The sequence below is a fragment of the Cariama cristata genome, unplaced genomic scaffold (assembly GCF_000690535.1).
Source record: "Cariama cristata isolate BGI_N322 unplaced genomic scaffold, ASM69053v1 scaffold8863, whole genome shotgun sequence".
Classification (NCBI taxonomy): domain Eukaryota; kingdom Metazoa; phylum Chordata; class Aves; order Cariamiformes; family Cariamidae; genus Cariama; species Cariama cristata.
Genome location: NW_009607822.1, coordinates 126907 through 153415, shown reverse-complemented (window position 1 = coordinate 153415; position 26509 = coordinate 126907). Strand labels below are relative to the sequence as shown.

Here is a 26509-nt window from a genome sequence, read left to right as displayed (position 1 = left end):
TGAATGTGGTGTAGAATATTTGAAAAAAAAAATCCTTTTCCTTCTCCTTTTATTTTCTCTTCAGATAATCTTACATTCAATGCATAAGTACCAGCCCCGTGTTCATGTCATCCGCAAGGATTTCAGCAGTGATCTTTCTCCTACAAAGCCAGTTCCTTCAGGAGATGGGGTGAAGACCTTCAACTTCCCTGAGACTGTCTTCACCACAGTGACAGCCTACCAAAATCAACAGGTAAAGCTGTGTGCCCTCAGGCTCCTTTTATGTTAGGTGCTCATAAATGTAGAAGTGTGCTCTTTGTGTTTGACTTAAACTTTTCTAAGAAACATAGCTCAAGAACAGTGTGTGCTTTACAGGCTCACTGTTTTTTTCTGCGCAAAAAGAAAATGCTTGCTGTGGGGTAGTGTGTAGACATGAGGTATCTAGCCAGAAAAGCACCTTACAGAAAAGTGCCTGCAGTTTTTACTGTAAAGTAAGTAGGTGAGATCAACCGTAAAGAGATGTATTGTGTTCGCGTTTCCTTGCTGCCTCATGGTACAAACTACAGTGTCCTGTCCCCACTGTAATTTTAAGTCAGTACAACCAGTCCAGATCTGTTATCTCACAGGGAAAACTCATAGTAGTGTTTTTTGTGGGTTTTTTTTTTTTTTAAGCAATGAAGGAAAAAGTTTGAGAAGCACAATCTCATCAGTTTGCTGACAAAAGAAGCCTTTGAACATAAGCAGTAGCAGTCCATGTATTGCATATGAACTGAAATTCTCATGCATAATTCACATTTGATTCAGATGTTGCACAGTTCCTGATGGAGAGTGTTAATATTGACTCCAGATACCATAAGGAAAAGATGTTGCCGCAGTGGGATCCTATCTGTAGGGACCTTGATTTTGTTACTGATCTCCCCTTTTTCTTAAATCAGACTTCATGGCACTAACAAAGGTAATCTCAGTACACACTGGTGTTTGTTTACAGAATTCCCTCTCTATCCTTATTTTCCCCAAAGATATGATATCTTTAAGAGGAAATTACTTGCTAGGAAAATGTGAGCATTTGAGAACCTTTGCTGGTGTCTCAAAAGCTTACAAAGGAGATTTGGAAAGGCCTCGCTGTGGATTACACACGTTTGCTCCCCCTTCTTCAGTGGCCACTGAAAAGACAGTGTCTTTGAGGAGGTGGCCTGCTTCATCACTTCTGCAGGCATGTTCATTGCACACATTGAGAGCTCTTTATATCCACCCATTCCCTTTGTAGTCTCCTTGTGTATTGCTCATCTGCCAGTTACCTCTGCCTCAGGGATTCCCATTAGGCTTCACGCCACTTCTGTCATGCTTTGGGCTCAATGTGCTCCTCTTCTCTCGTTCGTGTACACATACTCCCTATTTTATCCTCAGGTGAGAGGAACTGTGCACATCCCATTTCTCTTTCCTGCCATTCTCCTTCTTACTGGAGAGGGGGTTGTGATGGCATTAAAAGGGCTGTGTAAGGTAATTTTTGCCCAGCCATGTGAAAAGAATCTTAATTGGTAAAGCTTTTTGCTATGTTAATGTTGTGTCTGCTTAGAAAGTGCAAGGTACGGTTACAAGCTAGAAAGAGGGTACAAACCGGCTTGGAAGGAAAACAATCTGTTGTCAAGCCTGTCAGGGAAATAGGTTATACAATTTTTTGTGATAAATTGCAGAGGAGTCTTGAATCGGAAATGGTGAAGTAAATATTTTTTCCATGACAACACCTGTGCTTCTGGAGAATGACTTCATGAACTCAGTGGAAGTCACTATACTTAGTATTCTTGGACTGAGGGACAGACCCATGTCAAATCAGCTTAGGGAAGATTGTAATATTTAGCCAATTTGTAACAATTCTGAATTGTAACAATTTAGTGAATTGTTATAGAGTTTTTATTTTGCAACATGTAAGAGAGCATACATGCTAACAATACTCCCATGACTGCTTTTGGATACTCACTCCTAACGTTTTCTCAGTCTGGTCCACTTGAATTGACTTAAATCAGGATCCAAAATGGATCAACTATTCCAGCAGAAAAAAATATTGCAACACAGTGGTGGGTGTGCTGTCATTACAGCACTGGAAATTTCCTGGCCCCCTCACCCAAATGCATGTACTCCACAAACTTTTACCTGTAGACCAGACATGGAAAGAGGATAGAGAAAGGAGAAGAAATGACAGGAAATAAGCCTGTTGTTTTTCCCTAACGACCGGACCTATAAGACATAATTACACAGGTAAGGGAGATGCTAAGGGAGGGATCTTTGTCAGGCACTGGCACTGTAAGCCACCTCACTATAAAGCAGCATTGAAATTTCTTCCTGTCTCTCTGAATTTCAAACATTTGGGGGTTTTGTCCAAAAAAATTTGAGAAGGGGGGCATTTTTATAATACCAGTAAAGGAGATCCTGGTGGGTTGGAGAAACCTTTTCATTAAAAATAAATTTAAATCCCCTGAATCTGCCTGCATGCCCTCCAGTGGCTGTAAAACTTTGCCTTGCTGGGAGAAGCATCTCTGGAAACAATTGTAAAATGTTAGCAAATCCACCACAGGGATTCCCTCTGCTGTAATTCCATCCTCCACAGAACATATCTGTCTCTGTACACACAAGTCCCAGGACAGCTGCAAAGTCAGGCTAGCGGAAATTAAGTTCACAAATTAAGCTTCTGCAAAAATAGGAGCTGCATTCCAGATCTGAGGTTAATATCCAGAGTAAGGGCTTGGTTCTGACAGAAGCAAAACACCTGCAAATCCGCTTCAGATCAGTCTGTATTAAACTAGTCCCTTTTGAGCAGTTTCAGGAAAACCACCTCAAATTTGATAGGATCTGGAGATCTCACTACCTTTTCACTCTGGAGAGAGAGTCTCCGTGACAAGGTGAGGATGGCAGAGAGAATCTCTCTTGCTGCACCAGGCTGGGGAATAGCTGACAGGGAGTATGATACCACAAGCTGCAAGGTCAAGATCCCAATATTCTTTTCCATGTTTACCAACATGGAATTCATGCCTAAAAATAAAGCAGGAAGGAAGATTCCCCCAAAGCATTCAGTCTGGCTGTTGTCATCTTTGTTTAGAGGAGGTGAAAAGAGAGGGAAAAAAAAAAAGGTTTCCAGACCAGAAAACCCTTGAAGGGCCACCCAGATGCTGACCAGAACAGCAGCACCTTCTGGATGTGGCCAGGTGGCCAGCTGCTGTCTTTGAAGGCTGTAGCCTGTGCTTTGCTTGGCCTTTTCTCCTTAGCATTGTTTGAAGGTCCATGAGTGCATCCAGCTGCTGGATATCTAGAGTGTTGAGGCTGGGATAACCCAGATACCAGCCAAACCTGAGCAGTATGTCTGCTTCCTGAACCACATGGCCATTGATAAGTTGTAGCTCCTGGGGTTTTGCACCTCGGTCCAAGGTGTGCTTCTGCTTCGGGAACAGCTTCTCAGCCCCAGCGCTGTGCCAGGTTTCCCAATGCTGCCAGGTTTCTGCCTCTAGCACCGTTCATTTGCTAAGCAGATAATCTGTTCATGGGTAACAGAAGGGCAAGTTTGGGGAAATGAATATGAAAGATTGTCGTACAGGTGATTTGGGCAAGAGTGGTAATCATCAGTAATTTTCATTTGCTGAAAGAAGAAAAAAAAACAGGAGATATCAACTAATTCTCTTTTTCTTCCTTTGTAGATCACCAGATTAAAAATTGACAGAAACCCCTTCGCTAAAGGTTTCAGAGATTCTGGGAGAAACAGGTAACAGGAGCTTGTTTGTGTTTCCTCACTGACCTCTTCTTTCCTTCCCCTGATAGGTGCACAGGGCATGCGTCTAAGGCAGTGGAAGGCATTTTGTGATCCTAATTAATTTTTACAGGAGAAGTTTGCTGTAGAGTAGTTCTTAGAGGAATTAGAAGGACTGTTTTACTTTGCCTAAATAGATCCAATGTATAATGATGAATTCCTTAGAACATACTTTCTAGATTAGGCAGCTAGACTGACTCTGCCATTCATGAATCCAGCAGTGTGCAGCAGATCTTAATATTTCAGATCTAAATGACATGGGTATCCTTTAAATCAGTTTGACAAAGGCTTTAAACATTGAATTAATTATCGAATTAGACATATATGACTATGTTACAAGAACCCTATGGCTGTAAAGCGAGGCTCTGAGTGTGCAGACCAGAGTGAAAGTCATGTGTATAGCTCTCATTTGCTGTCCCCATGGGCACTGTAATTCAGTTTTTACTTGCATGCTCCTCTTGTGTGTGTTCACCAGGACCGCTAGCTCATTCACGGTTTGGCATGAGAAGTGTTCAGTGAACAGGCAACTGCCCCATGTTTCCCATCACCCGTTTAAATGCTACACTCCCCATGATCACAAAGAAGACATCTTATTCACCTAGTGACTTCCTAGCTTAGCTCCTCTATTCTTGTCTTACTGTAGCTATGCAAAAAGATGTTACTGCCTTTATTTAATTCCCACTGTGAGCATTAGTTCTGATACTTGAGGCATATGTGACTTTTACCCTGCTCTCCTCTCCTGCGTGGGGGAAGTGGTATGTGCCCTGGGTACAAGGTCTTCCCTGTGTGCAGAGATACAGCTGCACTGGAGGCTGGGCTTAGAAGAGGGATTGATGCAGTTCCAGGTACATGGTGGGCTAGATTAACGTGGAAGGCATTAATAAGGTCCTAGCCCAGTGAATTTGGACAGTTTCCTGAAAAGGTTGGGAATTACTGATCTTTGTAGCTCATTGATTTAAGAAAGGGCAGGAAATTGCTACATGGCTGCAGCTGTGGGGAGAGCTCAGTAAGGCTCTCTGCTGATGTAAAGAGGAATTAAAATCTTTAAGGTATTACACATCAAAGAGAGCAGCCTGAGGCTTTAGGAAGAAAAAACAGGCAAAGGTATTTGCAAGCATATATAGCAGTCAGGCGCCTGCCTCACAAGCAGTGGTCTGGCTAAGGTTGCACCGCTATTATCAACTAGCAGAGGACACTAATGTTCAGCTGCTCCCTTTAAAAAGGACATGTACACAGATGTACACATAGGAGGGAGAAAAGCATTAAGGTCCAAGCTGTGTGTGGAAAGGACTTTCCGAATGGGACTGAACTGTGTTGGGTGTCTCCTCTTCCCCTCACGACTTTCTAATCTCATCAGGATCACTGGTCAACTGAAGTGCTGACTGTGGTGCCGTCTAGCTGCCTATATCCCCACAACAACTGCAGTCAGCTACGGTGCATCAGGCTGTAGTTGGAGAATGTCCCACTGGAAATGTAGGCCTCCTTTGAAAAAGAAACAGGATAATTTGAAAAAGAGGCCATTTGTGAAGCAGGCAAGTGTAGTATATGGCCAAGAGGTTTTCTGTGTAAGATCTTAAAAAAAAATAAAATAGTGTCGCAGCAGCAGAGGCCACAGAATGTCTGAGGCTGCTCCAGGACATCGTATCCCAGCAACATTGGGATACTGAATTGGAGCCATGGACAGAGTTTGCCAGCAAATGATGGAGGAAAAAAACCCCAAACACTGGAAAAAACAGAGCATGGTGGGAGAAGATGAACTCTTAGGCCACTTCTTCCTTAGGACATTTCATTTCTGATTTCTGTTGAGCCTTTTCCATCAAATGGAGACGGATGGGTTTCCTTCACTTATTTCTTATTTTGATATTGTTTCACTGTTGTTGCCTGCTGCAGAAATTATGGAGTTGACTTGGTTTTAAAACTAGTTTCCCTTTTAAATCTTTCACTTCTGTCAGCTCACAGCCTTCCAATATGTTTCCTATGAGTGTGCTCTGCCTTCGTTAGTACAAAAGACTGCTAGAGTCCTGGTGCCCTGGGGACACTCCATCACGATGTAACCGCCTGTATCCATCTGGGGGAGCGACCTTTTCACGATCCCTTCTTGGATCTCTTTCAGTTGCTTGCATGGTTGTCTCCCTTCACAGCTGACTGCCTCAGTCCTTGTGCTGGGAGAAGGAGCAGTGAGGTATTTCAGAAGGAAGGATGCAAACAGCTCAGCAGCTGGATGTTGTTTTGCAGTCTTGGAGACTCAAGCCATGTTAACTAATGGTGTTCAGAAATCCAGCCATCAGCCTTCGGGAGTTAGGGAGTTAAGCTGTGTTAGAAGGCTGAGTCTTAGTTCTCTCTTACTAGAGATTCCCTCTACGTGATTTTTGTTCCTTCTTTGCTTTGGCTGCAAAAGCACCTGAAGCATCTATAAAAGTGAAACAAGAGAACCGATCCTGTTGGTGAAAGGATACCTACGTATTGTATGTACAAAGCAGGTATTACTTGGTTGCTTTCCTAAACTTCAAAAGATTGAGAACCAGAGTTTTTGACATATGGAGCTTGGCTAGCCAAATGTTTGGCAGCAAGGGTGCAGGTTTAATGCCACAGAGCCTATTTTTGGAGACTGAGTAAAGTTCATTTGACAGTGGGATGCTTGGGGGAGCTCCTTATCCAGGAGGAAGCCAGAAGGGACAACAGTCAGGAAACCCAGCAGGGTGAGGGAAGAAAAAAAACCCTAAGCTGAAGGCAAGCAACAGCACTTTACTTTCAGATGTGGGCAGCTGAGGTGGATAAAAGTTGTTTGTGTTGGAAATGCTCTTTGAGCTTTTGTCTAGGGTAAGAGAGCCAGGAGGGTGGTTGGAGCCAATAGTTTGGCTTTCCCCAGTGAACAATGAAATGATGACCTGAATCCTGTGTGCAGCGGGAATGGCAAGGTCAGCCATATGGGATGGATTATGGAGGTGCATAGATAGCTCATACATCTTTTTTCATTTTTCAGACAATGGAACTGTTTCATTTATTGCCTATTATTAAAACTTTATAGCACTAAAAATAAAAAAAATGAATGAAAAAGAGCGAATTTTGGATACCTTTTAAAGGACTGACCTTATTAAAATAAAGCTGGCAGTGAGTCCTCTTCTGATACTTTTTTTTACTTCCTTCATAAAGATGGTGTGAGGGGGGAGGGTTTATGGCCTGATAGACAGTTTGAAGTCCATTTTTCAGTGCAGTTCTTTGGAAGAGAAAGTGGGTGCCACATGGATAATGTTCATCACACTTGGTACCAGCAGCCCTCACCAAAGCCCAAAAGAAGTTGCTGAGATTTCAGAAATCCTGAAAATAACTTTTTTTTGTCAGCATTTATTGGTGTCCCAAAATGTCTCTTCATTGGGGTTTGTTTTCTCTGTTAGGGGCTGGAACACACACAGAATAGCACTCCAGTATTTCTGCTGACTCAGAGAGCATTACCTTCCTGTCCTGTGGTGGAGGTCTGTGATGTGGCTCTGGATATCTTGGTACCACACTAATGTCATAAACTGCTATGGGAGAGAGGGTTGTTAGAGCTGACACTTGGTTCCCACCTCCTCACCCCACCATTTTTTTACAAAAATAAGAATACATCACAGGAAAAAGAAAAAAAAATACATCGAAAGGTTACGGATAGAGCTATAAATCAGTCATGCAAAGGTGGTGTACATTCTGACTCAAGCTGTGTTTGCATGGTTGCATTTGTTTTTCTGCAGTAGTCCATACATGGGGTGGTAGGTGTCTAGCAGGTTTGCACAAATAGCTGCTGTCTCCTGGATCTTGTCTGATGCACGGAAGAATCTGAAAGTTCAGTAAGGATGTGTTCTGCTTAGATACTATTTCAGAAACACCCACAACATTTGTTCTGCACAAAGATAAAAATCCCCCTACAAACCCAAACCAGGAAAAAAAAAGGATGATCTAGTATATGGGGACGTAAATTTGTGTATAGGAGAACTGGCCATAACTTTGAGCTCTGTCACCCACATACTTAGAGAGGGTGTTTTACAATGCACGTTCAACGTGTGCACAGCTCTGGAGGAGTAAAGGACTCATTCAGGGCAGGAAGAGGAAAGAGCTGAAAGATGTAGCTTTAAGCCAACTGTGGACTTTGGCATCCATTCTTCAGGTGCGTGTGGCCGCAGTGCTGCCCGGAGCACTACACGGCAGTCTCTAAATCTGGTGTTGCTGCCAGTAGTTGCAGTGTGGAGAGGGGAGGGTGACAGGAGCTGTGTCCACAGCAAAGGGACTGTTCTAGACCTGCTCCCCTGGAGCAGCAGGAGGTGGGTCCTTGGTGGCATCCCTCCTTTCCCTGCCATACAGGGCAGGAATAGAGCAGCTTTGCAAGCTGCTCTGGTACACTCAGTGCTGCCATTTACCCTCTGTCAGCTCACAGGCACAGTGGAGTCCAACCCTTGAAAGCAGTGTATTATTCCTGATTTACTCTTTTATTTCTTTTTATTATCTCCTGGCCATTCTCTTTTTTCCTTTTCTTTTAGAAGTACAAATTATACAGTACTTGCGAGAGCTGTATTGATACAGGGGAAAGTGGTAGATGGAGAGCTAGAAACTTTGAACAGTGAGTTAAGCTGAGCTGAGAATGATGTAGGCTCCAGGCAGAGGCAGGGGTAATAGCTTTAACCTGCATTGACTGTTTCCCTGAGCCACCTTCTGATAGGGGCTGGATTTTACTGTAACAGAGTCATGAGAGCAGAGCTGGAAGTTAGATGCTGGTGCAGAGTTGGGTTATGTGCACAGGGATCTAATGACTGAGCCAGACTCTGTGAATACTGATTTTAGTGAGCTGGCCTCCCTGCTTCCCGGCACGATCCTTGTAGCAGACGCAGAGCAGCTGGATTAGCACAGCTGGAACTTTCAGTCTGTCTTTCTGGATGTATTACTTGGTTTTAATCATCAAGGCAGATCCTTTCAACAGCAGGTCTTCTTGCATTGCAACTTGCTCAGTGCATTTTATGCCCCTTGGGTATACAGTACCAGAAAGTCCTCCCTCGATGTTTGGGCTTCGTTTCATGAGGCTGCAAAAAGGTACCGTTCTCTTCCCGGCTGTGTGTGTTGAGAAGCAGATGGAGTCTGTACATGTGTGGCTTTCTCACATAGGGAGTGGAGGAAATTCTGGGGGTGGTACCGGTAGTCGAAGAGCTGCTTTTGCACACAGAGCCCAGCTTTGCAGATGGGTTCACATTCTGCGCTGCCTTGTTGTCTCTGAGCTCCATGAGCTGGCAAAGGCCACTGTATTAACCAAATAGTTTTGTTGTAATATGCTCAGCACTAGTGTGAGACTGCTATGCAGAGATGTCTTCTGTTTCTACTTCTAACAGCTTAGCAGCTAATAAACACCATGCAACAACCTCTCTTCTAAACCTCCTCTTAAAATACAGAGTTTAGTTTGCCAACTCCAATGTATTTAAAGCATCCGAGCTTCCGGGGAGACTTTGGAAAGTTAACTGAGTGAGTGGAGGCACGTGCAGAAAGACATTTTCAGAAGCAAAAGGCAGCTCCAGTATCAGGTCGATGTTTGATGAGAGGCTCTGGGGACGTTAAAGCCTTTTGCACTGAAAGGGGATATGTTCTCGCATTTGACGAAGCATCTCTAGTCGTGTTGTCAGTGTGAGGGCTGTAACCTACTGCTGGAAAAGAGGCAGGGGAAGGCAAGGAATGGAGAACAGAGCAATGTGCAGCTTCCACAGAGGAGAGCCTTTCCTGGGAAGAAACTCCAGGGGGTTGTCTCATAAAGAACATGGAAGTCTTTTCCTGATGATGCACCTATGTCCTCATGGAGCTTGTGGAGTTAGAGACTTTCAGCAGAACTAGCATTCTGTGCTGAAAATAAGAACAAATCTGAGACCCCAGCCCTTCAAAAGGAAAAGTTCTCACTTGATTTTGGCTTTTTCTCTTTGGTAGAAATGTTCTCACTTGATTTTGGCTTTTTGTCTTTGGTACTGTCATTGCAGTGAGTTAGGGACCCAAAGCAGTGATGCTACTGATCTTTTGTAAAAAGCCTCTTACACATTTCTAGTTGAAGTCCAAAACCAAAGAGATTCCCTTTTTTGATGGCTTCCCATAGCACTTCAGAACAGTGTCCAGAACTACAAAGTGGCAGGGAAAAGCAATTCACAAAATCTCTCTGATTCTGTAGGCTGAATCCCAGACCTCCCTTGTTTGCATGACAGTTTGTATCCGCAAAGTGTGGAAGCCTGCTCTGTGATAAAACATGCCTTGAGTTGCTGACAGTCATGTGTCCCCTGCAAAGCAGACAGGAAGTTTGGGATCCTTGTTAAAAAAGAAAAAGGCACTGAGGGATTGTTAGGAGCTTTTGAAATCCTGGGCTGGGGAAATTTCATTTTACTCTGGTGGCCAGCACCTGTGTGGGAAGGCTCACTTGAGGAATTCACAGATGCCAAGGTGACCTTTCGCTGGCCACTGGCAGCCTGTCAAATGAGGTCAAAGCCCTCTTCCCCCAGCACCGATACCCTCACCAGCTGACTAACATTCTTTTCTTGTTTTATTTTCGTTGCACAGGACGGGGCTGGAGGCCATTATGGAGACCTATGCTTTCTGGAGGCCCCCCGTGCGCACTCTCACCTTTGAAGACTTCACTACCATGCAGAAGCAACAAGGTGAGCATACAAAGGGCATGCAAAGAGCTATAGCAAGAGCAGGAGAAGAGGGTGTAAGAGCAGCAATGTGCTCTGCTGTGGGTCCTGGGGCTGGGATGGGGTTGTCACACACCTTGTTGAGCTCTTGACTGCTGTGAAAGGACTGAGAGCAGAGAGAATGGATGGAAACAGTGGACAGGCCGTGCCTTATGAGGTGCAATGGAGCCGCTTCATCTCCCTGGTGTCCCCAGTGCTAGAGCTAGAGTCCTAAGAGCTAGAAGGAGGAGCAAGAAGGGGTACCGGGTTAGGCGAACCAGCCCAAGTACATGGAATGAGTTAAGTGTGAAGAGAGCACAGAGAGACTGAGGAAATGCTCCAGCATGTCAGACGTGTTGTTCTCCATTTACAGTTAACATTTGCCATTTGTGTGGAAACACAAGGGGAAGGGGTATATGGAAGATTTAGGAGACTAGACACGTGCCTCTCCCCAGGATCACACTGCCTTTCTTGCAAAACCCGGTGGCCTTGCTGGAGAGGCTTTCTATTAGTGTGTTTCTGGGAGGAATGATTGGGTAGGCCAAGTGTTTTCTGCTTGTTCATGCTGTGTCTTTTCATAGCTTCTGCCCTTTACATCTCTCATTTGCTAAGTAGGGCTTTCATCTCTAGTTTCAGGCTGCATTACTATTTTCTTTTTGCAGGGATAGGACTTCCCCATTCACTTCATTGCAGCTATTTCTAGTTACAAACATGGTGATCACTGGGAATAGAGGTATCAGGGCAACCTGGTACATTTTTTATTCCAATATATATGTAAGAAAAGAAACAATCCAAAACCCTGTTCAGATGTGACATCTATAAGCTTAAACAATCAAAACCAAATGCACACCCTGTGTAGCAGATTCTCCAGCCTCTCACACCTGAGCTTGACATCACCCCAAAACTTCCCTCTAGGCTGTGAATCCATCTGGGGATGGTGTGGTCTCCTCCAGAGGGAGGGGAGCATCAGTGGCTGCCAGTGCAGCCTATCACTGGACAGAATCAGAAGGGGATCCAGTCCAGGAATCTCTTCTGGCCATCAACCCCCCACCTCAGTTCCCCATGCAACACCCCCGAGCCTGGGTCACCTGCTAAATCATTTTTCTGCTGGCACAGCACCAGAGGAGGACAGAGCACACTCCTGTCAGCTGTGTTAGACTCCTCATGCATGGTCTTTACACAACCACCTGACCCTTCTTAAAAAGCGCAGCGTGAGACAGGAGAGGTTTTGCACAAGCTCAGGGGCTTGTGTCAAGGAGCACTTGTGGTGGGGCCTGCAGTCAGAGATGGGTTAAAGCAGGGATTCAGAAATGTTTTCATCACCTACCTAAATAGAAACATAACAGCCTCTCCTCCTGGTCACGGTCGCTGAAGCAGCCTCCCTCCTCTGTCTCACCCCCTTTTCGGGCTTGCACGCCTCCCTTCCCCTCCCCTCCCTTTGGTTATCAGATAACATCCTAGTGGCAAGTCCAGCTATTGCTTACGTGGTAAGGTAATATTAGGAAAGGAAAATATTTAATGTATTTTTAGCTTGTTTTAATATAGTTTGGCAGCTGAAGAATCAGGAAGCAAGCCAGTACCCCGTGACCAGCCGGCTCTGTGCAGACCACCACCACTGCACAACAGACCACTAGGCTTAGGGCAGCCCTTAACTAAAGTTATGTTCACAGGTTGGTCTCAAAACTTAATAACTCACTACAAAACAGTGCTCTTGAGCTCTGCGTTTAGCCATGGAAAATGATCTCAAGATAATGGTTCAGAAATATTCCCTCCATCATAGTGCTCACCTCTTCAGTGGTTGCTGTAACAAGCTGACCCCTGGTCTCAGCAATAGGTGCAAAGCCAAGGTACAAACACACTATTTTAATTTCTGGCTGTCGGGACAGCCCCCAAGGGCCAGCACAAATATGCTGGTCTGGAGGCCTTGGAATTGCTGGCAGAAAGAGCAAGAAATGCTGAGGTGGCTTTAAGCCACATGTGATTCTTCCTTCTGAATGTAAGATAACGAGAATGTACAGTGCCCATACCTCTTCATCTCCTTGCTTTTGAGCACATGAACTGTGTGACAGGTGAGTAAATCACTGGTATTTAACAGCTGATTTCAGCATAAATTATTGCACCTCAGATCCTCTGAGCCTTAGCCAATCTTTTCATGTGACTTGCCTGAGACTCTACTCCTGTCTCGCACCTGAAGCTTCAGTGCTCTGAGCTGCATGCTGTTATCTCATACCCTTGTATATTTATGAATTAGAAGTTCTCAGGGTATTATTTAAATAAACAGACACTGTAATTCTAGATCACGCTGTTGTCTCCAAAGCTGGGTGAATATATGGCATTTCTGAATAAACATTTAAGGGATTGCAAGCCTCCATTTTATCCCTTAAATTGTTAGCTGGGAAACTGCACTGGGGCTACAAGAGACTTTTGGGACCAGATGTGTCCACTGCAGCTTAAGAGGAGTGCGTACTTACTGCAGAGAGACAAGATGAAAGCAGTAAAAGTGGCCAGATGCCTAGGAAGAAACATCATCGATAAGGAGCGAGTTATGATTGTTCAGCCTGGTGAGGAGGGAGAGAGTACATAATAGTACTGAAATAAGATACTGTCTGTGGTGGATAGGAAAAAAGCAATAGACTCCAGTTGTGTGAAGTCTAGTGAAGTACTGGAACAGATCCCCTGTAGGAACTGTGGAATTCAATGTTGATTTTCTTGAGAAAAGTCCCCCTTGCTGTGCTAGGAAAAATGATGCTTTCTAGGGCAGAAGTTTGGGACTTCAGCAGCATAAATATGGTGCCTTTGGTGCTTTCCAGCTAGACTTTTCTGTGCTATGGATTGCTATGGATTCTTAGCTTTTCTTTTGTCACTTGGTAATTTTTCATTAAATAAAAGTATTATCTGCCTTTTCCAAAACAGTTTTCTCAAACAAATCCAACTGAATTATTTGGTTAGTTTAGAGATTTAACTAATAGAAATAGCTGTATAGGTGTGATGGATTTTTGGAGAGCATTTGACTTATTGCCACATGTGTCAGCTTGGAAAAGTTAGCATTAGCGTGTATTAAGAAATGAGTTGCTGACTGATCTCAAAGCTGATGTGATAACTGTGAATATACCATTCAGTGAGGACAGTCCCAGTGATGCTCTGCAGAGACTGGTTTCAGTACTAACTTGTCCAGAACTAAATGAAACAGTGCAGTTGCTAAAAGGTACAGATCTCATGAAGACTGCAAAGTGGTCACTAATGCTGGGAACAAAGGTATGAAGGACAATAGAGATTGCTTGGTAACCTGCATGCATTCAAACAAAGCGTGGCTTTTAGTTCAGCCAGATACAATATCATATGTCTAGAAACAAAACGTAGGACATACATAACCAGTGCGTGTGCTGGAAAGTGTTGGCACTGACAAGAATTTGGAGGTCTCAGTGGATAAGCCACTGCACAGGCAAGGGACAGTGTTAGTAATACTGTGATAAAAAGAGGCATGCAATCTTTGGTGTAGAAAAAAAATAGTGGTAAGCAGGCAATTTCCTAGTTGCAAACTGACACTACAATACGGTCTTCTACTGTATGTATTTTTAAAGAGTGGAAAGACGTTGAAGAGGATTCAGGGGAAAAAAAGTAGAATGATTTGTTGGATGGAGAAGATGCCTGGAGAATGAAAACTCAGTTTGCATAGTTAATCAAAAAGAAGATCAAGTACCAAACCTTTACAGCCTATACTATCTTGCAGAGAGAAGAATATGTGGTAGCTTTGTGTCATGCATCCATGATAGACTCTTGTGGCTGCAATTTCCGTGTTTTTATGACAGAACTGTATGGAACACACTTCTTTCAAAAGGCCTTGATTTTTCTACTCTAACTGAATGTTCATCCCTTTTTGTGGGATGTTAAGAGATAAAGAGAACAGAAGTTCTCCTTCATCCACCTTCTTCATACATTTAATTGTTTTACAGTTTTTTTGTGTCCCTCTTCTGTGCTTCTCACAGTGAATAGCACCAGTCATTTAATTTCTCTTCAAGTGGGAAGTTTTCCAGGTCCTTAATCGTTTCTTTAAAAACAAGTCTGCACAGAGTATTCCAGATGCATTCACATGATACAATTATCTAAAGGTATTATAATTTTTTCCACATTATCCTTTCTGCCATTCAACATACATGCTAGTGCTTTGCTCATTTGTTTGGCCCAAGCTGTATGTTGAGCAAGGGCCACAGTGACACAACAAATCCATGCTCAGTGGGTTGGATGCAGCTGTTTCATACAGGGATTAAATAACTTTCTAATCTACACAATGATAGGTTTCAGCTGCCACACAAACTAGAGAGCCTGATATCACGACCAGTCACACAGGTGCTGGTGTGGCTGACTAGCAGTCTACAAGCTTTATTTCCACATGTCGCTGTTGAAGTAAAGCACATCAGTAAGTCTCTGCAGGTCTGTGACCTGAGTGGTCACCGTATTGTCCTACCAAGGAGAAGAACATGCTGTTTCTGTCAGTGAAACCCTCTCTTTTGGAGCAAAACCTCTCTTTTGGAGTACACAATCTAAAAGTGATTGCAGCTTTACAAGGGCAAGCACCATGTTTGACAACAATCACTGCAGATCTGCAGCCAGTTTGGAAAAAAAGTCCCCCCGAACAAAACCTTTGCAAGAAATGCTCAGAAAATGGCAGTCCAGGAGAGGCTGACCTTCTGCAGAATGATGTCACCCGTTCTGTGGTCTACTTATTACTAGGGAAAAAGGGGGTTTGGTATTATTGAATGCACATGGCAATGAGATGTGGGGAAAGCCAAGAATCTATTAAAGTCTTTAATTGGAATATATTCTCAAAATTTAGATTGAACCTCATCCAGATTCTCATTATTAAAAATATGTGGCTCAGTTTCTTGATTTTAACAGGGATCATAAAAAGAAAAAAAAAAAATAAAAAGAAGAGAGGAGGGAAAAAGAAAATAAGAGTTCCAGTAACTCTGGATTTTGTTACTTTCCAAGAGTAAAAAGAGCCATTGCTGGCTCCTATGTGATACATGGTTTCCCACAGGATATTGTGATGAGCAGATCGCTATCAGTGACTGCAAGTTTTGCCAGGACATAGAGACTAGAAAGGCACTGTGACAATACTAGAATAATGATCAGTATCTGATCCTTCCTGCAAAAGCTGATGACTTATGCAAGAAGTAAAATCAAAGGTACCCTGGCAGCTGGTAGAAAGAATTACCTCCTAAGCGGAATTTCAGGACCAGTATGAGAGGCACACGATGTGGTGTATCAGCAGGTTTGCAGCACGTAAAATTGTACTTCACTATCGAATTACTGTTTTGATACATGCATACCAAATCTGCAGAGTCAAACAATCTTAGCTTTGACTGCTGACATCTCAAGGCAGATTTCCTTTCAAATGGAGTTTCTTTGCTTGAATAAGTGCCTTTGCTGAGCGCTCTGCCAATTGCTTTCAGTAGATTCAACCTGTTCTCCATCAGCCTGAGCATCTGCATTGGTCTTGGACTGGTAGGCCTGAGGTAGAGAGGCCACCTGTTAGAGAGTCTGCAAAATTGTCGTTTATGGTTGTTGAGATTAACATCAAGAGCTTGATATTTGTCTAAAAGGGTACCAGAGGCAAAGAGGGGTGTGCCTCTCATTGGTCAGAGAGCTGTTGCTATCTCTGATATCAGCAGGTATCTCTGGTAATAGCAGGTGTGCTGCTATCTCTAGAGCAGCATGCATCTACAGACTGGCGATTGAGTGCAGCTCCTGCTGTCTTCCTCTGAGAGGGAACATTGTAACCCTGCAGTCTTGTGTCGACAGGGGTATGCACAAAAAGCTCCCTCTCCTTTGTGTGGAAGAGGTTCAATCTTCTCGTTTACTACTGGAAAAGAACAATGTTTTCTTGTAGCAGTGATGAGTCCAGACAGACCCTAAAGCTGCATGATATATCAGCAAATGGGAGGCAGATACCCTGAGCTGAGGTGTTGCTGCTTTTCTAGCTTCCATGTCTGTAAACATTACCCTTTTTGGGCAGGTATCACCTCTATCTTGCTAAAGTTTGTCCGTACTGCTTGTTACTCATTTCTTCTTTGGTATAATACTCTTCTCTTTGTTGGGGGTGGTACTTGGAGAGCTGCCCTGGTTACTCGCATCTGAAAACAATATCGTGAATGCACAAATGTGTATTGGTGTCAAGTGGAGGGAAGACTGAGTCCTTCAGAACTTCATCTGAAGGCATCACAGGCGCCTTGAGGCAGAAAGAAGCAAATAACTTGCTTTATCTGAGATCCCAGATCCCCAAAATAGCGTCTCCCAAAAGAGTGGAGCTGCTGATGTCAAAGCAGGCTAAACAACCTACAAGTACATCTGCTCGGCCACTTGCCTCCCGATGGCAGCCATCGGTTTGCTCAGCAATGCCACCAGGATAATCTAAATACTGCTTGCCTTTTGAAATCAGTTGTGAACGGTCTAGGCTATTGGCAGAGGTCAGATATCTGGGTTTGGTCTCAATTATCTTCTTGATTCTTTTGACCTTGAAGAGGAGATTGGAAACAGAGCAGTTGTTGCCAGAGTTATTGGGATCAAGCACTGGTTTCTGCTGCATACTTCAAATGGCTCATAGATTGCCTCATTTAAACGAAGCAACAGGGAACAAACTGTTCCAGCTTCTTCTTGGTTGAGCTGCAGATAGTTTTTCTTTAGGGAAGGGGTGTTTCTGGTGCTTCAAGGTCTCATCTTTCACAGTGAAAAGCTAAAATACCCTCCTAGATGTGACACGAGGGGCTGAGAGTCAAAGTCTGTGCTGCTCCCTGACAACCTGGAAGGAGCCTGAAGCACTCTGTTACACCAGGGAGGTGTTTACCCCAAAGTCTAATTACTGAAGCCTAAATCTCTGTCATCTCATGGGTGGTGATCAGATTTCACATGAATGAATGGAGGGGGTCAATGATACTTTGAAGATTTGCACAGTTTCCTCAGAGCAGCACATTGTTCTGGGTAGAAAGTGGCATGTACTTTGAGCTTGGCACAATACTGTGACATTTTTCCTCAGTTCAGACATTTTGAACCACGGTGCTGCTGGGATTTTATAGTTGTTTATCATATTTTTTATCGTTTAATGTGCTGGAGCTTCCAGGGCCTGTGTTGGCCCAAAGGAGACTCCATCAAGATTGGCAGGAGAGGTTTGCAATTCAGTTTACTTCTGTCACCACCAAAGAAATCACCACGATTTCAGTTAATCTCAGCTGCAAAGTTGCAGCAACTTCTGTTATGACTTTCTGAAGGATTTATGCCACAGGGAGTCCTTTTCTGCATCCTGTTTTTGTTCAGTGTCATCTCCTGGGGTAGTTTTCATTACATGACCCCCTTGTCGATGCCTGTGCCCAGCTGATGGTTGTAAATGTGAGGAACAGTGCATAATTATCACTGATGAGCAATTTTCTCCACTAAAGTGGAGTGCTTCTCATCCTCCAAGCCTGAGTTGATTTGATCTGCCTGTGCTTGAAGAAGGGAAACAGGAGATATTTCTGTAGGAGCTGATGTACAGCTGATGTATGAAATTGTTGTGTACGCTGTGTTACAACTGTCTGCACGCAAGACAGAAAGTAATGTCCAACAGACCTTCTCCTGAGACAGCATGGAGCTGGCCCAGAAATACCGTGTATTTATATGAGGAGCAGAAAGCCTTGTATTAAAGATAGTCTGGGGGGACTGGGAAGGGGATGTTGCCTCTTACTTTTGGGAAAGCTCTCTTGGTGCTCTGGATATAGATGGGAATGGAAATCAGACATCCTGAATTGTACTTTTTGTCCACGTTAGAAAAAAGGGTTGTTTTTTACCATTAGATCTTGAAAATATTTTATCTTGGAGGATGACTGAGGCAAGTTTTATCTCTAACTTTCTGACTGCTCAGTTTGTGTTGCAGAAATCTGTAGGAGCTAAAGGGAAGCAAAGTGTTATTCTGAGTTGTTCTAGATTTACCATTAATTCCAGTGATTCTCATAATTTGAGGCAAACTTATGAAAAAGATCCTTCTCTACAATTTACTAACCTTAAATAAAATTTCCTTTCATTCCTCGCTTTTGTGCCATACAGTGCATACTTTCCCCCTTAAATCTATTGCATCTTTTTTTGCAGTCTGTGAGCTGTATCTCAAAGAACTACAAAGCACTCTTTATGTTTCCCCTACCAACCCAGCAACTTGGCATGTCGTAGATTTCGGGTCTCATTTGGGCCTTTTAAAGATTTTACTAGCGGGTTCATAACTTGATAATTGGCCAAGGGCTCTAGAGAGAAAACAGGCAGCTACACTCCATGAAGACAGAAATTACTCTCATTCCGATGAAAGTGGGAAGTTTTCAGTCCTAGAAATGGGGAAAGAACAAAGAGGGAATCCAGCACATCACAGACCAGGTGGCCCTGCCCTTGCTTGATGAGAGGACAAGGAAGAGGCATCAAAGCCATTTAGTTTTCCAAGGTGGTGAAGAGGGAATGCAGAGGGGTAGTGATAGCTCAAGAAGAATCTTTCAAACCTTCTGAAGGTTTTAGGCTTGAGTTTTGGAAAGCTAGGAACAGGAAGAGAGGCCTTGGGCTGCCAGTTATACTTGCAAGGCAAAAGTTGTCATGATATGTGAGAGCGGGAGTGACACCTGATTTTATGGCATTTAGATGCCTGGAGATGCAAGTAGGTGTCAAGCAGGACTGAGGCATGTGCTGCTTGAAGCAGAAATGAATCCAGGTTTGTGCTAGGCCTGGCTTTTAAAGGACATGAGATCAGATGATCATAGTGGCACCCTCTAGCCTCATAATCTGTCAGTCAGGTCACTTGGCAATCTGCACAAACCCTCCCTCATTACCATCTCAGATTTCCATCTTTGAGCAAGTACTTAATTTTTGTTCTGAGACCAAAAGTGCAGTAACTTGGAAGACAGGGAGTAAATTTCATAAGCCATACTTAGGGTGCATGCATGTACGAGTGCACAGAATGGGAATGGGATTTTAACTTTTTCCTCAAATTTGTTTTCCTGTGTGCATGCTATCACACTTCATTTACTGTTCTGTCTAAGGGCAGAACATTGGGAAAAAACTGGGAAGAGTTGGTCTCTCCCATGCTTTATAAATTCCCTTTACATATGTGTACATGTCTGTAGAGTCTTCACAAAAATCAGGCCTTTCAGGAGTGACTTAGATTACGTCTGCACGGACAGGCTCCTCTGTCTGTGTTCCACACTGGCCAGACATATGCCAGCTCCCAGCCAGCTCCATTTGGAAAGCTGGAGAGCTGCATTAGCATGGCTCTGTGCCCAAGTGAATATAAACTGCCTCTCAGGAGGGCTTCTTCACTCAAGCTAAGCGCCAGCAGGAGAGCCGTGAGCCAGATGAATGACTAGTGGCCACAGCCCCTCTTTCCTGCACCCTCAGGTGCTCGGACACATGCCTGTCACACGGTGGAGATGCCAACGTGTTGGCCATGTGTCAGAAGAGGGACTGGGGATCCTCCACAAGACCAATCAGCAAGGTTGTGCATTGATCACATGTGGCCTTTAGGCTAGGTCCTGCTCACATCTGAAGGTGGGAGAAGAGGGGCTGGGCTGAGGCTGTGGGCCAGACGCTGTCCTGTTGGGCTGAGTACAGCCTCCGGGCCGTAGGCTGGCCCTGCTGAGCCTGCAGTTTATACCTGTGACCATGATAAGCTAAGCTAGCTTGTAGGTGGAAGCGGGCTGAGCTGTTTAAGAAGCGCTTGCACTCAAAGAAGAATAACTTTGTGTTGACTGACACATCAAAATGTAAAATCTTAAGACAAATCACCTTGTGGTTCCTATCCTTGTTAGAAAGTCAAGGCACAAGCTCTGAGGACGCTCAGCGACATCTGTTCTTAATGAGACAGTGAATACCAGGTTATCACTGTCTGAGCCCAACCATGCTAAGTGCTACAGGCTGCCACTGTGGTCAGATAATGGCAGCAATCAAGTTACCAAAACTACTCTAAAGCTCTTGCCTGTCTGATAAGACTCTGCCATTGCACAGGGCATGGCAGTTGTGTTCAGAGATCTTGGGCTGACTGCAGCTTCAGTTTTGCTTGCTTTCCTTCTCTGCGCTAAACAAGGACTTCAAGGACTGAGAGGTTTGTACAGAGGCACTGCAGGTGATGGTGACAACCAATGCCTGGAAACATTAGCAAGGAAAATGAGCTGCAGTGGAGTCCAAATTGCGATTTATGTGGACCTTTCAGATAAAAGAAGTTGAGATAAGTGGTGGGTCGACTGGCTAGTATGGTGTCATTCATAAGGGAGATCCCAGAAAATTTTCCATGCACAGTTGCTTCAGACTCCCTTGGCACTGATGCTCTCCCCCCTATCTCCCTGTTGCCAGAAAGCTGCCTTGGCTAATGCTGGCTGCTGGCAGATGTGTTTTCCATCTATGCTGCAGTGTTAGAAGTTTTCTACATGACCTGCCCTGTGTGGAAGAGGTCCCCATTGCCTTTCAGGTGCCCTGGCATGCTGAATGCTTCAAGAACACTCCAACCCCTCGTTTTAAGGCACATCATACCTGTGGACCGGGTATGTATGGGCTTGCAGTTTATCCTGACGTTGTCCTTAACACAAGCTCAGTCCAGGTAAGAGCAAAAGCAAAGGTCTATTGGGAACACATAGAGAGACAGCACCATTACCAAGGCTTAGAAGGAGGTGGCACACAGGTGACAGGAAGGAAAGACCGGTCATAAGCTACTTAAGATGAAATGTTAATGGCAGTTCTTATTTGTATCCAGATGCGAAACTGTAGTTTCTTTCCTAATCCTTGTGGGCAGGTATTTGAGACTAGTGCACAGCTAGCATTTCTATATGGTGTCACAAGAAGGAATACTGGCATGAGGAAGAAGGTTTGCCTTTACATCCTGCTCTCTCCACAGGGTTTCCCTGCTTCCACTATGATTTCATTCTTCTTTTTCCCACCTCCCCTGTTTACCAATGGTTTACTTCTCAGTCCAGTTTGCAAGTTTTGATCTTTCTTGCAATAGATCATTCTCCACTCCCCCTCTTTGGAAATGCTCTTGTCCCTTTGATAAGTTCAACTTAGTTATCATTTGTATGCCCAGACAGAGAGCAGGCTCCTTTCAGGATGGCACCAGTGCTTGGCTAAGCTGTGGACATAACGGCAGGACACTGTGAGGACAGACAGTTTCATATGCCATGCGGGGCAGGGTTCGGATACAAAGGAGGAGGCTTTGAAGTTACGATCCTTGTATTTTATACAAATGTGACTTGCTAACTGCACATACGTGGGGCTGCTGTACACAGGGCCAGAATGATCTTCTGGAGACTGGACACAATAGTAATTAATCACTTTGGAATCATAAGTGTGGAGGTGAGAGATACTGTGACATTACTGGTAAATGCTGTTGGTGTTGGCAGCTATTTCCAGGGGGAACAGTGGGTAGAGAAAAGGAACAGAGGAGAATTATTGAGAGATTCATTTTGTTCTTGCTTAAATATGGTTTCAATTGACTTAAACCAGACCTAAACATAGCCTTGTGTATCAGTTTAACTAGATTGGTTTGTATCCATGCTTTCCACTAAAACGACATACACACCTGTGTATCTGAGACTGTAGCATGGTGTGGATATACTTGCTGGGCTTGCTGCCATCCCTAGGGGTATTTGGCTGACTTTGTAGGAACTACAGTCCAAGTTATAGCTTCACAAAAGTCCAGGTTGCACTTGGCCCATACTTTGTGCTGCCAGCAAAGATGGATAAGAAATATTGTTCAGAGCAGAGTGGAGCTGTTTGCCTTCTGAAGAGAGTGAGCCGAGATGGGCCTTGCTTTGTATTGTTTCCTGTTCCACTGAAAGGTGTAAAGATTATTCAGCAAATGATCAGGAACTTCAGGCTTCTGCGTTACGCTCTGTTGCAGCCAAAGCATGTTGTGTCCTGTGCTTATGGTTGGCATTGGCACCACAGCATTCTTGAAAGAGAGTCATCAGCTCTGGCGTTTGTTCCTATTGATAGACCTCTCATGTCCTCATCCTTTTAAAGTTATGGAGAAAAAGAAAAAAAAAAATCTTTTTTACTTTGTTTCCTAATTGCTCTGTTGTCACTTCAGCGTTTTTCTGTTGGCCTGCAAACAGGGATAATTCAGAGCAGAATCACTTCAGTCTCTCTTTGGGGATAACCTGAAATGTGCAATTCTCAGTTTTAGAATCATTAATCAGCCCTCACAATTGCTAATCAGAGATCTCTGCTTACTTTTACTCTGTGGAGCCAAAGCCTCAGTTATGGGTACAACTTGATCATAACTCCTTAGCAGATGTTCGAAGCCTAATGCTTGAGGTAACTGGTGTGTGTGCTCTTCTAATGCATAGTTTTTAAAGGTTAACTATGGGGTAAAGGAAGACTGAAATGAAGACATTGCAGTTAATAATTTATTCTACGTATTTTATTTCAAACAGAACATTAAATGCTCATACATATATACATATGTATTTTTACTTATTCTCCAGACACTGTCAGCAAGTCACCATCTGAAGTTTGTTCATGAAATATGTGGTGTAAAGAATCAAGTGTGGGATTACTGTGGGTTAAATACATCTCACTTTGTGCTGTATTTGTTTTGTGATTATGTGACTTCTGTATTTTGGGCTTTGATAGCTAAGTGATGATATATGAACTCAGCTGTCTGCCTGCCCTCTCTGTCAGATGTTACCCTCTTTAGTGCAGGGCTAACAGGAAAGTGTGTCTGTAGTTGTGTACCTCGGTTCACTCACCTTTATCAGCAATTTCAGCTAAAACAGACTTTACAATGAAACTACTTGCATAGAGGCAGATGTTCCCTTCTGCTGACCCTGCTGCAGTATTGACAACCTGTAACAGGGAGACAGGGAGAAAGGCTGGGGGAGGTACCCTCTTAACTTACCACAAGAAAATTAGCCAGAGATTGTCAGAGACTTTAAATGAACCAGGGAAGTGTACATTTTAAAGTAAACGCTAAATTAGAAATTCACACCAAAAAGTCTTTGAACTCTGGAGCTAAAACGCACTAGCAAGTTTGAGCATTTCAGTGTTGACAAGAAATGAATGTAGAAAATCCATGATGCCATTCAAAACTTGAAATTTTTTTGTTAATTTTAATGAAGATTTGATGCAATGCTTCTCTTTTATGCTTCTGAATGAATGACAAAAGGAGTCAGTGGCTGAGCAATAGGCATTCCTCCCCATGGCTGGTAATGGGGAAGACTGCTTTGACTTAGCAACACAGAAACATACATTTTCTTGATGCTGCCTGGGTCAACAGCAGCCACTCCAGGCTGTGCTAACCCAAGGCTGTCTTCTTTTTTTCAAAAAAAATTTATGTTAAAAAATCCCAAATATTGTTAATGTCTCAAAGTTACATTTTCATTCTAATGCCCCATTCTGTTTCATCCTAGATGTGTTAGAAAGAGTCAGATATAATCTCATTTACATTCTCACCATCATATACTGACACAGAACCTGTCTTTCTAGCGCATCTCTTAACTGTTAGCATCACTTACTCTCTTTTATCAAGCAGCACTCCATTCAGTTCCTCTCCTGTTTTGCACCACCTAGACTGGTCTCAAAATTCTGCTGTTTTTTTTTCTCACAAGGGAACACAAGAGAAAGATGTCCCTTACTTTTGATCCTCAATGTGCAATCTCTGCCTTGGTTAAATTTCAGCTGCCTACTCTAACACGCTCTTTTCCAGTCCCTTTGCCTCTCACCTGTCATCTTCTAGCTTGTCCAAGAGGCTGTCTCACCAGTTGTCTTCCTAGTTCTTCTGGTTCTGCTTATCTCCTGTTCAAATCTCTTCACCAGCACCTCTTGGCTCCTTTTACAAGTCTTCGGTGTTAGTTGCCCTAATGCAGAAATGAGATCTCATGCAAAGAGAATGATTTAAATGAAAAAAAAAAAGTGTTTCACACCAGAAAACTACATTCCCTTAAGCACAGAACTGATTTTCCTCATTGAACAAGGAAGCTTCCTCTAACTCAGAATCTTACCCATAAATAATCTCTTCTCAAGCTGAAAATTGTGTCATCAGCTTCTTCATATCACTTACTTTCAGTTTGTTACTGTTCTTGGTAGTATTACGCAGTGTTGTTTTCCCAGGTCAGAACATGTGAGCATCCGTGCTGTGCAAAATAATCAATTCTATCATTCATAGCATAAATATTGTATAATACATTGATACTACCAACATGCATATATATCAATATTTTGTTAACACCAGTGATACAACATATGGAATTCCTTTTAAAGTTAAAGCACACGATTGAAAATCCTGACACGTCCCCTTTCTCCTCTCTGTGGAACAGGTTATAGCTTGAAACTGTCCCCCTTCATTTTAATGTTACTTCTGGCTTAAATCACTACCGTTGCACCATGAGCCATCCAAAAAAACTGTTGAATGGTGCAGAAGTCCAACATACTTTCAGCCACTTCCCACCGCAAGCCCCCTGAGCAGATGATAAAGCATGTTTGCAGTGGGGCCATGCAGCTTGCTGACTGGTGGTCTTCCTGCAGACCAGGAGAGAGGAGAAAAGAACTTTTTATTTTTTTTTAATTTTTTCCCCCAAAAAAAGGACTAGATAAACATGCCTGGAAATGGCAGATTTCTTCACTGATGGAGCAGTGCTTCCTCTCAGCTTTTCCCACTGCCTTGGATTGATCTGTGGCAGGCTTGCTTCCCTCTCCTATTCTAAAAGGGAAGAAAACCTCTGTTGAAAAACAAAGTCATAACAAAAAAGCAGCAGGAAAGACCAAGGGATGCTATTAATAAAGTGAGGGCCCTTGCCAAGAAAGGCTTTTTCCAGCGGCCATTTTACCACCCTTGTTTCTTTATTAAACTAAGCTTTTTTTTAATGAGACTGTCTTGTTTTGCAGATGTGATCCCAGGCTCTGAACATCCTCCCATGTGTTTTGTTTTGCAGGAGGCAGCACAGGCACCTCCCCGACCACCTCCAGCACGGGGACACCGTCACCCTCTGCTTCCTCTCACCTTCTCTCTCCGTCCTGCTCCCCTCCAGCCTTTCATCTGGCCCCCAACACTTTCAACGTTGGCTGCCGGGAGAGTCAGCTTTGCAACCTCAACCTGTCTGATTATCCCCCGTGTGCCAGAAGCAACATGGCTGCCTTGCAGAGCTACCCAGGCCTGAGTGACGGCGGCTACAACCGACTGCAGAGCAGCACTGCTTCTGCCTCGCAGCCCTCCGAAACCTTCATGCCTCAGAGGAATCCATCCTTGACTCCTTCCTCCCTGCCCAGCAACAGCAAGATGGAGGCATACAGCGGCCAGCTGGGATCCTTCCCCAGCTCTCAGTTTCAGTATGTCATGCAAGCAGGCAACCCTGCCTCCACCTCCTCCTCTTCACACATGTTCGGTGGTGGCCACATGCAGCAGAGCTCCTACAATGCCTTCTCCCTGCACAATCCCTACAACCTCTATGGATACAATTTCCCTGCTTCCCCCAGGCTGGCAGCAAGCCCGGAGAAACTCACCACCTCCCAAAGCACTTTACTCTGCTCTTCCCCATCTAGCGGGGCCTTCGGAGAGAGGCAATACCTTTCTGCGGGGATGGATCATGGGATGCACATGATCAGCCCTCCCTCCAGCAACCAGCAGACGGCCAACGCCTGTGACAACAGACAGTACGGTGCGGTTCAGGGCTCCTCCTCACAGATGTCTGTGCACATGGTCTAACAAGCCATGCCTCTCCTTGGCCTCGAAGGCAGCTGGACCTTCGTCCTTTCCAGGGGTAAACCCATCCCAGTACATTTTTGCCTTCAAACTTATAGTGGAACTAGTATTGTAATGATAAATAAGAACACAAACCATCTAGGTATGCGCCACAGAACCCTGTGGAAAGCCTCAACTGACAGCCATCGCAGCTTGCTGTAGCCGAGGACCTCCAGACCTGGCACACAGCACCTGCTCTTTCTGGACATTGCAGAGAGAAGGGCATGACTTTAACGAGAAGCTGGAGAGAAGCAGCTGAATATACTGTTTATGCATTAACTCTCAGCTAGTGTGAGCTCTCGGCGTGGAGGGAGCCGTGCCCCTGTGCTATCTCCTCCG

The 26509-nt window shown here is 44.0% G+C and overlaps 1 protein-coding gene across 1 annotated transcript in view; it reads left to right on the top strand.

The window, feature by feature from the left end:
- TBX15 (T-box 15) overlaps positions 1–26165 on the top strand; it is a 37959-nt gene extending 11794 nt beyond the window's left edge. Inside the window, exons 4-7 of the mRNA XM_009696890.1 lie at positions 65–232; positions 3666–3730; positions 10328–10425; positions 25365–26165. Of these exons, the coding sequence (XP_009695192.1) occupies positions 65–232; positions 3666–3730; positions 10328–10425; positions 25365–26134 (1101 nt within the window). The 3' untranslated portion in view covers positions 26135–26165. The remainder of the gene's footprint in view (positions 1–64; positions 233–3665; positions 3731–10327; positions 10426–25364) is intronic.
- The last annotated feature ends 344 nt before the right edge of the window (positions 26166–26509 follow it).